The sequence below is a fragment of the Thamnophis elegans genome, chromosome 5 (genome assembly GCF_009769535.1).
Source record: "Thamnophis elegans isolate rThaEle1 chromosome 5, rThaEle1.pri, whole genome shotgun sequence".
Taxonomy (NCBI): domain Eukaryota; kingdom Metazoa; phylum Chordata; class Lepidosauria; order Squamata; family Colubridae; genus Thamnophis; species Thamnophis elegans.
The window spans coordinates 25,420,327-25,435,472 of record NC_045545.1 but is presented as its reverse complement, the minus strand read 5'-3'; the positions used below and the strand labels follow the sequence as shown (position 1 = coordinate 25,435,472).

The 15,146-nt window shown below is 37.9% G+C and overlaps 1 protein-coding gene across 3 annotated transcripts in view; it reads left to right on the top strand.

Moving 5' to 3' along the window:
* Window positions 1–15,146, top strand: part of MIER1 (MIER1 transcriptional regulator) — a 49,763-nt gene that overhangs the window by 9,712 nt on the left and 24,905 nt on the right. For all 3 annotated transcript variants that reach the window (XM_032218130.1, XM_032218131.1, XM_032218129.1), the window contains exons 2-3: window positions 4,155–4,179; window positions 13,985–14,130. In XM_032218130.1, the coding sequence (XP_032074021.1) occupies window positions 14,032–14,130 (99 nt within the window). In that variant the 5' untranslated portion in view covers window positions 4,155–4,179; window positions 13,985–14,031. The remainder of the gene's footprint in view (window positions 1–4,154; window positions 4,180–13,984; window positions 14,131–15,146) is intronic.

Genomic DNA, 15,146 nt, shown 5'->3' with positions numbered 1-15,146 from the left:
TAAATTACTATATCTACTGTTGCTGAATGCCAGATCCATCTGTAATAATACTAGCTTTATTCATAAGTTGATGAACCAATAGTTTTCCTGTGCACTGCTTGGAGAGTCCAAGCAATGGATTAAATTAGTCTGGTTGCCCTAGGACTGAAGAATCTTTTTCCTTGGCCACGCCTCCTGGTGCTTGTTAATGCCAGTTTTTTTTCCTCAGTCTGGCCGATTAGGGACTAATTTAGTGAGCACCAGCTTCTAATTTAAACCAAGCTTGGACTCTCCTATAGTTTTCTTCTTAGTCTTCCTTTTCCTTGCCATTTGAATTTATTTCTCAGTTTTTTCTTTTTGTTTTCCTTTTGAAGCCTTTTTTTCCTACGCACTGCTTGGAGTGTCCAAGCACAGGTTAACATCAGCTTGCTGCCCAAGGACTGAATTTAATATTTTTGTAGCTCCACCTCCTGCTCTCCTGAGAGGCTCAGTTTCAAAAAAACTCAGTCGCCCTAAAGGACGCATTTTGGGGAGATCCAGCCCTTGTGCAGCAAGCTGGTTCTCCTAGTCAGTGTAGTGTAGCTCCTAGAATTTTATTTTTACTGTGGTTAGTTAGCTTAGATCTTCTGTTTTCCCCTTTAATTTCTCCTCCGTTCTAATTCGGCTTTTCGTTCACTTTAAAATCAGCTGTTTGGCGCGAGGCAGGCTTCCTGGAGTGAGGCTGCCTTTCTCTATTGTAAAGGCGGTTGCCGTGGGGGGGCTCGTTTGCTGCTAATGAGCCCAGGTGACGGATAGAGAGGTAGGGTCCCCAGCGCGGAGCATTAGGCTCTCCAGCTTCCCCTGGTGTCGCTCCAGGCGCGCGTGCATTTTGCGGCTGCCATTTTGAATCCAATTTGGTGTGCTTTTTCTCTGAGGCTCTGACCATTACCGCGCTGCCTGTCCTCACTCGCAGATCGCAGCGGAGAGCATTTAATGCAAGGGCCTAGTTTTTGTCAGGCAGGCTCTCCTCTCAGGAGCCCCAGTTGTCCAAATCCATGCAGGTTGTAGTGGCACATGCAATCTCTCAGGGTATTTCGGATGGGATCCAGCAGTTGGCCACTAAATTACCCTTTGCCACTGCAATTGCCTCCTCTGCTCCCAGGGACCCTGGCAGTTCCAACAAGCCTTGTGCCACTCGCTCTCAGGAGCCCCCGGTTAGGGAGGCTTCCCCGGCCCCTACTGGGATCAGTTAGGTATCCGATGGGGAGAAGGTGGAGCAAGACGCTCCGGACCTCTCAGAAGATGAGAATTCCACCCCCGAGGCGGGTCTTTTCAACCCCTCCATGTTTAGGGCTATCCTAACCAAGGCTAGGGCGGCGGCACCCCAAATGGGTCTGCTGGCGCCAGCTGAGAAGGCGTCTTCGGCTCAGGGTACCAAGGACACCTTTGGGCCCCAGGACCCAGGTGCGGGACTTTTCAAGGAGGCTTCCCCTCCTCTGGATCTGGTCCCAGCTCCTCAGCTGTTTTTAGACATCATTCAGCATCAGTGGGCCCAGCCGGGCACCATGGCCAATCCTAGTGGTATGGACAAGAAGCTCTATTCTATGGAGGCCCCTCTGGAGGAGTTGCTTAAGCTTCCCCAGGTAGATGACCCCATTGTCTCCCTCACGTCTAATTCTGCCCTTCCGGCTGATTTACTGGAGGGCTTAAAGGCGGAAGACAAGAGCGCAGAGTCGGTCTCCCATAAGACCCACCAGGCCACGGCATGGGCCATGAAGGCTTCGGCGTCCTCCTCATATTTTGGTAGAGTGGCTCTGTTCTGGTTACATAAGTTGTTGGCCGGCCTCCCTGCGGGCGATACCAGAGCTAGGCACGATGTTAATAAAATCATAGCGTCCGTAGAATATTCTGCCGATGCCTCTCTTGCCGCCACCAGGTTCTCTTCTAGAGCACTGGCCTCCAACGTAACTTCACGCCGTCTGCTATGGCTTCGCCACTGGCAGGTGGACGCGAAAGCCAAGTGGAAACTAGCTTCTGCTCCGTTTAAGGGAGGAAAATTGTTTGGAGAGGCCTTGGACCCCTTTCTAACGGAGTCTAAGGACAAGCGCAAGGTTCTGGCCCCTGTCACCAAGAAGCCGGACCGCAAGAGGCAGCCCTTTCACCGCAATTCCAATCGAAGCCATGAGACTTCCACCTCCTCGGAGGGGGGGGAACAATCGGTCCTACCCTCAGTCCCAGGACCGCTCCCAGGATAAATCCTCCTTCAGAGATAGGAACAGACAGCAGGGCTTCCGCAAACCATTCCGCGGGGGGTATTCCAACCATCCCTTCTGGAAGTCGAAGTGACCGTCAGCGGGATCCTCCCATTGGCGGCCATCTCCATCTTTACGCCATCCAGTGGGAGGAGACCACGACGGACACCTGGATCCATCACGGCTTGACCCTGGAATTCCTTTCCTTCCCTCCAAGGATCTTTGTCCACATATAAGAGATAAAGGAAATGGAAGGGGGGGGCAGAAAAACTTTATTTGACAGTCTCCAATTAAGGAATATTCTTGTACCTATGTTCTAGTCACCATACAATCCAATCTTTCATAGACCTATGATAACAGCTTTTCTGGAGGGCCTCTGAAGTCTATTTTTTTGCACATTAAGTGGCATTAGCATCAAGTGTATCTTTGTGTCATTTTATTGCTATATTATACTGATATACTGTATTTGTTACAATTTTATTTCTGGGTTTTATTATATGTTTATAGTTAATAGTTTGTACACTGGGAATCACTTAAATTATATGGTTTAAAATACAGTAAATAAATATCATTGATAATTATCAGAAAACAAATTAAAATCATCCATGGATATGTCATATATTCTAAATTAAACCATAGGAAATTGCCAGGCTGAGCCTAAAGGAGGAGTCAAATGTGGCATCAGGCTGTCCCTTCATACCCATAAGAGTCCAGCCCACTTTGAATTCCATTTACTGTTATTTACCGCCAATTTGCTTCGACTGTTATTAATTTAAATTCTTGTAGAGAGCTTAAGCTTTCAATAAACCTTTATTTTGAACTGCCTGGACCCCTGATTTCCCATGCCTGGTGTAATTCAGAAACTTTGAAATATTATATTCATATATCCTATCTATCTATCTGTCTACCTATTTATCTATTGTGTCTGTATATGTGTCTGTATATGTGTCTGTACATATGTGTATGTCTATACACACATATACATAAATATATATACACAGATACATACATTGTTTTTTCTTAATTTTTTTTCATAAATTCTTTATTTGTATTGATAGGCGAATTTTTGTGTTTGTGACAGATATAGGATTGTTAGATTTTTCATCATGAAAGATGAATAAGGTAAAATATATCTTCACGAGCAATACCAAAATAAAATATGGCAGACCAGACATAAACACCATATTAAATACCATGAACATGCTAAGTGGTAATGTTTCAGATAGACAAGATTGAGTTACCGATGAGTACTCGAGTATTAGAAATCTGAAATATCTATTAATTTTCTTAACAGTTGTGTGTTTGACTATTTAGGCTAATACTATTTTAAGAGCTTTGCTGTTAGGTTCCCTGTAAGATTTTTTTCCCTTTAATTATATATAGTTCTTGACTTATGACCATAATGGAGCCTGCCCATTAAATTATAAGTTTTGAAACTTGTAAAGCAGGTCATCACATGCCCAACCCAAATTTGTTACCTTTTCCAGTAGTTATTAAGTGAATCACCATGGTCATTAAGTGAGTTTTTGGTCATTAAATAAATGTATTATTCACTATGAGGCATTTTGTCAAAACCAAAAGTAACACCAGTTTTCAGCAAAACTATGATAAATTGCGAGCACACAATGGCTGTAAATGTGGGTCAGTTACTGGGTGCCCAGAATGCAGCCATTTGACCATGGTGTTGGGGGACTTGGCCAATGGCATTTTGTAAATGGGTAATAAGTATCTTGGGGGGGGGGAGGTCATAAAACAAGAACTACCTGTATTTTACCTATGGATAAAAATGATGATTGCAAGTATTTCCATGATGAATTTATTTTTCTTTATGTAACAATTCAAACAGACATTTTCTAGACAAGTATATGCTTGATTTAAATACAAAGTTTTAACATTGTAATTGGTGTTATTACTAATCATATTTTCTTTTTCTCTTTTGGACAGCCATCAGTTGAATCAGCAAGCCCAGGTAATGTTTTATTTTAATATTTACTAAACTGGAGAAGATATAAGTTCTTTATTCAAGTTCATTTTGTTTGTATATATTATAGAATGCACAATTGTTGCTGTAATTAAATACACTGAACTTTATTTAAAGGTCTGTGTTCCATGCTAAAAGGCAGTTTGATCTCAAGGGACCACTTCTAATAATCATTACATGCTCAGCAAATATTAGAGATGTACAAAGCTTTTGAATGAAGTGCTTCACAATTGTGCTTCTCCTCAACAAAGCAACTAGCTGTGCATGCAGATAGCTAGGAACAGCTTCGGAATCAGCTATACTACACTTGTAGAAGATTGTTGCTTTAATTATTTTAGGAGACATGTTTCATTTGAATGTTTTGCATAGCCCTAACAAATATGCCTATGTGAGGTTGCTCTTATATATTTCTAAAAATTTACCTTTGAACTATCACTAGAATTTGGAAAATATGCATGTGACTATGGTATTATCTAACAAATTTCAGATTAATGCAAGAAAGCAACTTTTTAAAAATGAAGCTTTATTATGCCCATAACTAAGGTCAAGTGCCAACATGAATAATGTTATCCACTTGAAATAGAATTGTATTGCAGGTTTATTTATTCTTCTTAGGTAATACACACATTTTTGTAGAAGGTTAACCCTTTCTTTTTTTTTTTTTTTTTTGTAATTTTTTTTTTTTTCTGGTACAAATCTTTTTTATTTCCATTTCATTCTATACAATCACATGTTTACTGTGGAACCGAGACATAACATTGAGTAATAAACACAGCCCTCACTTTTATAGAGAATGCCCCCTACAATACAAACCCAATATACCGCCTTAGCCCACCATACACCCTCTTTCATCCCCCTCCAACTTTCATTCTTCCTTCTCTCATACCCCTCTACACCTACTTCCCCTCCCCCTCTATCTAACCCTAACCCTATCACTCCCTCTCTTAATCCATTCCCTCCCTTCCTTCTCCTCCTCCTCTCTCTCACTCTCTCTGCTCTCCTTCTTCTTTCATTCAGCTCCTCCCTTCGGTATCTCTTACTTTCCGATATAATCAGTTTGTTCTGTTTTAACACTAACATTAATAAAAACCACAGTATACAAGTGCAATCATGCTTTAGAATTTAACACATATTATATTTCCCCCCTCCCCCCCTCCCCCTAGATCCCCGCCTCCCTTCCCTCCCCCCGACTTCCCAGAGCCCATACATGGTATAACTTTTTGACAATCACAGTCTAAAATATCTCTACATTGAACTCAGCTTCTTGCTGTTACCCAAATTTTTAACAATTTACGTTATTACTAATTTTAAGCATAAGCTATCTGGAATTTCCTAGTCCCATATTTGCTTTGTATATAATCAATCCATTTTTTCCAGTCTCGTTTATACTTCTCATTTGAATGTTCTTTAAGATATGCTGAAATTTTTGCCATTTCGGCTAAGTTTGTAACCTTTAAAGTCCATTCTTGAATTGTAGGCAGGTCTTTCTTCTTCCAGCAAGAGTCTTGCTGCCGTTATTAAGTACAGAACCAAATTAATCTCTACTGCTACGAAATCAGTACATATACCTAGTAAAAACAGTTTGGGAGTGAATTTTATCCTTTTTTTGAAGATATTTTGCAGGATCCACCATATTTTTATCCAAAATGCCTTGACATTACGACATGTCCACCATATATGAAAATATGTAGCATCAAAAGAACCACATCTCCAACATTTAGGTTGAACATTTGGATACATAGAGGCAAGCTTTTTAGGATCTAGGTGCCATCTATAAAACATCTTATAAAAATTTTCTCTCAAGTTTTGTGCTTGTGTAAATTTCACATTTCTTACCCAGATTCTTTCCCACGTTTCAAGCATTATTGGTTCCTCAATATTCTGAGCCCATTTTATCATACAATCCTTAATCAGTTCCGTTTCAGAATCCATCTGTATTAGTACATTATATATCCTCTTTATATGCATTGAGCTTTGATCTCTTATTTGTTTAAACAAATTATCCTCAACTTTTACAAAGCCAATTTTTTGATCTGTTTTCCACCTAGCCTGTAGTTGACCATACTGAAACCACGTTTGAACTACCTTCTCTTCTTTAAGTACCTCTAAAGATTTTAGTTGCAACACCCCTCTTTCTGAGATAAGAAGTTGTCTATAGGTGGTTCTATCATGTTTTTGTTCTACATTCATATTTTCAATTGCAAAGGTTAACCCTTTCAAGACATGCTTAATTAGCAAAAGAGATCTCACTTGTATTTTGATTAAGTTATTTTATTTGGGGATTAACTTAATTGATACTAAAAGCAAAGTCATTAACTTGAAATGATTTTAAGTCCTATAAAGAATGATTTTAAGTCACCTGAATTGTTTAGTAAAACAGGTGTTGATAGGAATGGATGGGGTAACATTCTTCAAACATGTAAAAAGAAGTGACATAGGCACCCAAATTACATTCTTCATTATTCCCAGGTTCAGGACAAAAATAATGGATTCAGAATAAAGTAAAGCCAATTCTGATTCACTATTAGAAAAATTCTAATTATCCAAAGTATGTTGGGATTACCTGGTTGTGTTTAAAAAAGATTTAACAATCATGACTGGGCCACTATAATCTGACATTTGGTACAGAACCTGAATGTTCCTTTCAACTCATATTCAATGCTTCTTATATTTCTTCTACATAATCTGAGAAATCTTGAAATAAGACTGTACTTATAGTCATTACATATGACGTTAATTTTATAAATTATGATATGGAATATGAGATTAATATTCCCTATCATAATGGCCCAACGTACAAAACGGCCCAATGCGCAAAGTGGAAGTCAGAAAATGGGTCATTTCCGGGGGGCGGGGAAGGCTGTTTTCATCCTCTCCAGGCTTCTAGAAAGCCTCTGGAGCCTGGGGAGGGCAAAAAACTGACATACCAGGCCCACCAGAAGTCGAAAAATGGGCTGTTTCCAGCCTCCGGAGGGCATCTGGGGGGCAGGCGAGGCCGTTTTCACCCTCCCCAGGCTCCTTGAAAGCCGTGTGTGCATGCACGGGGCAGCGGGAGATGTCACATGCATGCGCAGGCGGCATGGTGCGGGGGGCATTAAGTTATGGGGGTGGGCACGTGGGCGTACGGCTTTTAGCACCTGATGCAAAAAAGTTTCGCCATCACTGGCCTATAGTGATTGAACACCTACAATTTCTGAAGGCAAACCGTTCCACTGAATAATTGTTCTCACTTTCAGGAATTTTTTAAGATAAGATTAGAATGTAAACGTAAAATTATAATTTTAAGGTAAAATTAGAATGTGTGAAATCCTATTGGTTATCTAATGTATTGATGGAGATATAAGAAATGCTTGTGATAATAGAGGTATTTTGGCTGCAGCAGTAAATGTTTAGTGCTTATTGTATGTGGATGCCATGTTTTTGGCTGAGAATAGGAATGACTTTCAATGAGTATTAAATAGACTGTTTAATGCAGATTTGAAAATGGTATGAGACCAAAATAATGGTATCTAAGAAGAAAATTGGTGTGCATGCTTGAAAATTATAAATAAATGACAAAAATTAGAGCAAATACAATTTGTGAACTATTTAGAACTCTTTGTAATCCTGCAGTACCTTGAGAAGTACAGTGTGCTCACAGCATCATTTAAATTCTGTTAATATATTCTGGTTAAAGAAACAAAGCATAAAACAGTACATTGTGTCATGTCTTTATCAAACACATTGAGTCAATAATCACTACCTATTTTAAAAAACAAACTATGTGACTCCCTGGATCTGTGACCATACACTGTTAAGTTTAACAGTGGGATAATCAGATGTCAGAAGTTTCAAGTTTTGAAAAGTAAATTATGTGTGAGTTTGAGGGGAACTTTCATGTTAAAAAAGCACATTAGTTACCACCGCTGGAGTTCACCTACCATGTAGCAGATCTGCAGAAACAAATCACACCTTGATCAAAAAAGCTCTCTGTGGCCTCAAGAAAGAGTTAATGCCAAAAAGCAAGGAGGGATGACTACTGGAACAATGTTCTGTGGATAGCTATAACAAAAAAAGAACTTTGAATAATTTCTCTATTAGTGAGAAAAGAAACGTTTCATTTCAACAGAAAAACTGAATCATGATTTTGAAACATTGCACATACTTCGGAGTTGGTTTGCAGTCTCACAACTCATACAGTTGCAATTACTGAAAGAACAATGGATTCTGGGTTCTACTAGAAAATTCTACTGCAGATTGTCAGGATATCCATCTGTGAACAGAAGCTTAAACAAATATGGGTCATACAGCACAACAATAACCCTAAACACACAAGTACTACAACAGAATGGCTGAAGCAGAAGAAATTTTGCAATTTGGAATTGCGAAGTCAAAACTGATCTTAACTCAATTGAAATGTTGCAGCATGACATGAAATGAGCAGTTCATGCAAGACAACCCAAATCACTGTTACAGCAAGAATGATCTATAATAATGTAAGCTGATAAAACAGGAATAATCAACATGTGCAGGAAATGTTTAGTTGATGTCATTGCTAACGAGGTACTACTAGCTATTACATTTAAAGGCCAAAAAAAAATTATACATTTCTACCCAAAGTTACTAAACGTTAAAATTCACATACTTTTTCTAAGAAAGGCTATGAAGACTGGTGTACTGTATTCAGCAAAAATATGACACAATACTTTATTTTGGGGCATTGTTCTATCAAAATCACTTTATTATTAGGACAGATGAAGTTTTGTTCACAATTTAAATCACAGAACCACAGGATTACAAATACTTTTAGAGGACTCACAATATTTTTCTCACTATTGTAGTTGAATTTATATAAATAGAATGCTTACTTACAATGGGAAAATAGGTAGAGATACGTTAGTATGTGCAAATACTGATTAAAACATAAAGGGTAGTATGCTGTTTGTTGAGAGGAATGAGTGTTGAAAGAAGAAACAACTGCTTGTCTATAAGAACATATTTTTGCCCACTTTGACAATATGGAAATTAAAACTGGGAAAAACCTAAAAGCAAGTTAGTACAGTAAGAATCGTTATTTAAACATTATGCAAAGTAAACAAGAAGGGATGGAGTCAGGAATGAAATGATGTGGAGATGATGATCAGTAGAACAGTAATATTTTTAGCTGGTTTAATCATATGTACAGAGTGAATTCAGAGTGAAGTATGTTCTACTTAGCCAATTCTTTAAGACCACACTTGGAATGTTGCATTCAGTTTTAGTCAACTACAATATAAAAAAGATGTTGAGACTCTGGGAAGAATGCAGAGAAGAACAACAAAGATTATTAGGGGTCTGGAGGCTAAAACATATGAAGAATGGTTGCAGGATTTGGTTATGTCTTGTCTAATGAAAAGAAGGACTACGGGTGACATGATAGTGTTCCAATATTTGAGGGACTGCTACAAAGAAGAGAGTGTCAGCCTATTTTCCAAAGCACCAGAAGGCAGGACAAGAAGCTGTGGATGGAAACTAATGAAGGACAGAATCAATTGAGAACTAAGGAGAAATTTCTTGACAGTGAGAATAATTAACCAGTGGAACAACTTGCCTTCAGAAGTTGTGGGTACTCCATCTCTGGAGGTTTTAAAGAAGAGATTGGGCCACCATTTATCCAGAATGGTATAGGGTCTCCTCTTTGTGCAAAGGTTTTGACTAAAAGACTTCCAAGGTACCTCCCAACTCTGTTAATTATATTACTCCATTGCAGGTTGGCTAATGTTTAAATGAAGGTTTTTAAAAATAATTATTTCCCACTTTAGTCCCAAAGGTACTTTTTTCGCAAAAGGCAACTGGGCTTTTGGGATTTTTTTGTTTGTTTTGTTTTCCAGTTCCTGAAGAACTGAAGAAGCTTCTTGGATGAAATCTGACTCTGATGCCATTTTGTAGTTACTGGGAGAAATGAGTTGGGTTGTTAATCATTCACCCAAGCAGTCAAAGATATTCTTTCTCCAATAAACAAGCTGGCCATATTTTTGGGGGGGTGTTTGGAGAGTTGGATAAATGTTTTAGACTAAAAGGGGGACTATTTAAAAAAAAATAAGGCAATGGATACAAGAATCTCTTTGTAGCTAACTAAAATCATCACACTACATTGAATTAAATTAAAACTTTAAAAAATTAAAATAGGACTAGGGCTGAGGAGATAGCCAGCCAGGTACTTTACCAGTATCAGCAGCCACCAGCAGAAGCAACAATTCTGCACTGAATGAGTGCAGATTGTAGTGATCTTTCAATATTCTTGCTGTCTAGGTCAGTGGTTCTCAATCTGTGGGTCGGGACCTCTTTGGGGGTCGAATGACCCTTTCACAGAGGTCTCCTAAGACCATCGGAAAACACATATTGTCAATGGTCTTAGGAACCACCAATTTTATGGTTGGGGATCACCAGAACATGAGGAACTGTATTAAAGGGTCGCAGCATTGAGAAGGTTGAGAACCACTGGTCTAGGTTGTCTTCTCCAATAGCAGATGGATCCAGAATGTGCTACGTGTTCTTTATAGGCCTACATATTCCTCCTCCTGCACTCATCCTAACCGAAGAATTCAAACAATCAAGATGATAAACATTCCAATAGCAAAAGAAAATAGGGCATTCAGTCAGACAAACATATAAGGAATGGCAGACCCAAACATATATGTATACATATTTCCATCTAACATATTTGAAGCAGATTGTCCCAGATTCCAGATAGAGCAAACCATAAGATGCTCATAGATTTCTCTCCACAGATTGTCCAAATTCTTCTGCATGGAGCAGTTTGTACATCTCTAATCTGGAGTATCTAAAATATAAACAGACCATTTTTTAACAAGCCTGTTGTAATTCAAGTAATTAAAAACTATTAATGATTAAGCGGGGCTTCCTGTGCAACAACTTTGACTTTAAAAACTCCCATGATTTAATTATATTTTATTAATTATATTTTATTTACCGTATTTTTCAGAGTATAAGATGCACCTTTTTTCCTCAAAAAAGAGGCTGAAAATCTGGGTGCGTCATACATCGAATACAGCATTTTTTGCCTCCCGAAACCCCACCCTTTCACCTAGCCTTATGGAGGCTTTCAGACAACTCCTGGGGGCTGGGAAGGGCAGAAATGAGCAAAGAATGGGCTGTTTTTTGCTCCCGCATCCCCCAGCAGCACTCTATAAGCTTCCATAAGGCTATGCATGCAAATATTTTGACAAAAAAACAGCAAATTTTTGTGAAAAATGGGGTGTTTTTTTGCTCTTTTTGTCCCCCCCCAGGAGCACTCTTCAAGCCCCCCCCCAAGGCTATTTATGCCTTTTATTTGAAAGAAGGGCCCATTTTTGTGAAAAACGGGCCATTTTGGGGAGGTTTGCAGAGTGCAACCCCCCCCCCCCTTTTCGGAAAGCTCTTTAGTTAGAGTGATTGAAGAGAAGTATATTGATCAAGTGCTGTGCCAGCAGAAACAAGTCTTAGGTGCAGCAGGTTGTCAGTGATTTCCTTCTCCAGCACATGGATAAATATGCCTGGAAACATCTATCTATCTACCTACTCTCTCTCTCCCTACCTACCTACTGTATTTCTCTCTCTCTCCCTCTATCTACCTACCTACTCCCTCTCTCTCTCCCTACCTACCTACTGTATTTCTCTCTCTCTCCCTCTATCTACCTACCTACCTACTCTTTCTCTCCCTCCCTACCTACTATACTTCTCTCTCCCTCTATCTACCTACCTACCTACCTGCTCTCTCTCCCTACCTACCTACTGTATTTCTCTCTCTCTCTCCCTCTAACTACCTACCTACTCTCTCTCTCCCTCCCTACCTACTGTACTTCTCTCTCCCTCTATCTATCTATCTACCTACCTACCTACCTACCTACTCCCACTCTACCTACCTATCTACTGTATTTCTCTCTCTCTCCCTCTCTCTCCCTCTATCTACCTACCTACTTTTTTTTTAATTTGCCTCTTCAAAACCGTGGTGTGTCTTATACTCCGGTGCATCTTATACTCCAAAAAATACGGTGCATTTAAAATGAGAGAAGAATGACAATTCATATAGTCTCTGAAGATTTACTCCATATGGTCAAAGGGACATATCTGGAAGCTATATTTTTCAAAATATGTCAAATTGTATCACATGATGTCTGTAGCAGCATATTTTTCCCTAATGGCAAATAAGTGCATTAGGTAAAGAGGGCTAACATGTTATTTGATACAGAAGTTCAGTTCAATGCTGAAGAAAGTGCAAACCATAATTTCTATTTGTAAGCATACATATGAGAACCACCAGCAGCTAGAAGATATTACCACATGGTTAGTTTCCAAATAATGAAGAACATTTATGTTTGCATAATGCAATGTTGCGTCCTTTTATATTGCAGGTCATTGTTTATCTTCACTTCAGGTTGAGGGGAGCTTTTCAAATAATTTCATATATATATATATATATATATATATATATATATATATATATATATATATATATATATATATATATATATATATATATATATGTTGTATTTGTGCTGATAAATAAATAAAGGGAGACTAGTATAGATCTATTTCAAGCTATTTAGCTCTCATCAGCTAGCCATACCCTTACTGGGAATCGAACCTGTGCTGTATTGCATCTTAGGCAGATGTGTTAACCACTAAGCCACAGAGCTCGACCCCTTATCAGCCAAGCCAGGGTGAAAGGTATCTATTTAGATTTACTAAAAATTATATATATAATTTTTAGTGGAATAGTGAAAATTGGAATTGTTCTTATGCTGCAAATAAATAAAGGACTTTTCAACTGCAGCTAGAACTTTGGCTAGTACAAAGCATAACTATATAAATATTATAAATAACCTTTCAAGATTATAAAGATTTGAAATCTGTTTGTGCAGAATGTATCATTATCCTCCCAATCTGGAAATTTGAATGTACATTGTTCTAAGAGAAAGAAACATTTTGTGAGCATAGGCACTAAAAAGCTTATAATTAGTTTTTTCTGTCCTATACATTATTTTGTCTGTCCTATATATTATTTTTCTATAGAAAATCCATAGGATTTACACCAGAATTTTGTATTCTGAGATTGCCCACCACAAAACTAAACTTGCAACATTTCGTCTGTGATATCCCCATGATATTTCCTTCATCTCATCCTTAGCCCAAGTGAGACATACTTACGTGATCTTTAGCTATGTTGTTCTGGCACTGTCCAGGAACAGCCTCATAATGTGCAAAATCCATTAGTTTCACAACCTGTTATCTTGAAGGGAGGTTAAATGCCTTGCAGTGAATCAACTTGCAGTGAATAGAAGCAATAAAGACAGGATAGTGATTGACAAGGGAGAAAGCAAATGCTATGTCCAATTGTTCATATAGTTTTCTGCTAGATCAACGTGGAGTGCATAGCACTATAGTGGAGAAAAGTCTTGAGTAGAATTACTATGTGAATGAAGGCAAAGATATGTGTTCCAGGATAATGTTGCAGGATCCAATCTGAATGAGTCACTGGGACCAGAGGTTTGTCTTCCGAGCTTTCAGACTTCTGCTGGAACCCATCTTCAGGGAACTTTTTTCTACAATGAAGTCCCCTGAAGATGGGCTCCAGCACAAGTCCGAAAGCTCTGGTCCTAGTGACTGACCCAGATTAGATCCTGCAGAATTACTATCATTGTTCTATGATTTCTTCAAGTACTGTATTATCTTGCCTTAATTGTTAAACTATTCTTGATTTTTGCAGTCATGTAATAATACTGTACTTACATCTATGAGATGATCAATTTTGTGGTTATTAATCAAATTCTAGGAGGGTCTGCAACATCAGATGACCATGAATTTGACCCAACAGCAGACATGCTGGTACATGATTTTGATGATGAACGAACGCTAGAAGAGGAAGAAATGATGGAAGGTGAAACAAACTTCAGTTCTGAAATAGAAGATCTTACAAGGGTAAATATTTTTTAAAAAAAAACTGCAAATATTATACATATTCTCGCAAATGCCTGAAAGCACATAGACATTTTTCAAAATTTCTGTGACTTCAGAATTCTTACCCTATATTACATTTTTTGCACATTGCTCCACTTATGGTATAACCTGTTTATATTTAGTAAGAGGTTGTATCATGACTGTGCTTGTGCATTAAGTTAATGTTTCTGAAATGAATATTATCCAAGTAAAAATAGAATTATGTAAGTATTATATATCTGAAATATCTGTGCAGTTATTTTGAATGGCACACTTAAAATGGTGCTTGAAAAATAATGGAAACAAAAATTTTATATCTCAGTAGGACATATAAAATATTATATAGCCATTGTAGCATGTTTTCCATACTCCTAGCTCTTACAGTTTTTCATAGATATTAAACATTATGGAAAAGTTTAGTCATCTCTTTCTAATATGGCATAAAATTTGTATAGGCTTTATTTAGTATAAAGTATTTTAGACCAAAAGTATTTTAGATGCAAAATCTTCAGGTTACTTCATAAAGTAAATCTGAAAGTTAAAAAAAAAGAAATTGATAATCATAAAACATTAAACGCTGGCATACTTGTGATTAAATTGTATCCTAAGCAGTTCCTGGGACTGTTAGGATGAAAAAGCGAGTAAACAAATATTTATCCATTGTGAATGATAAAAATCAAGCTGCATTTAAAAATTTCTCTGTTTAAGCAAGCAAAAATGTTATTTAGTAAGTGGAATATGTCAAAAAGAAATTGACAGTGCTTACATTAACTTTGAAGATACTATCTGCTAGTTAAGTTTTTTTAAAAGTTTCCTCTGAAAACAGTTCAGAACAGTTTTAGACTTGTTCTTTATGTAAGGATGAAAGTAGTTTGGTTATTGACTAATTGTATCATCAGATATGGGATTAGAATTATATTGATGGTTATAAATTCTTGGTATATGCACTTTTTGAAAAAATATACAATAGTTTAGTTATATTAGACTGAAGTGAAAAA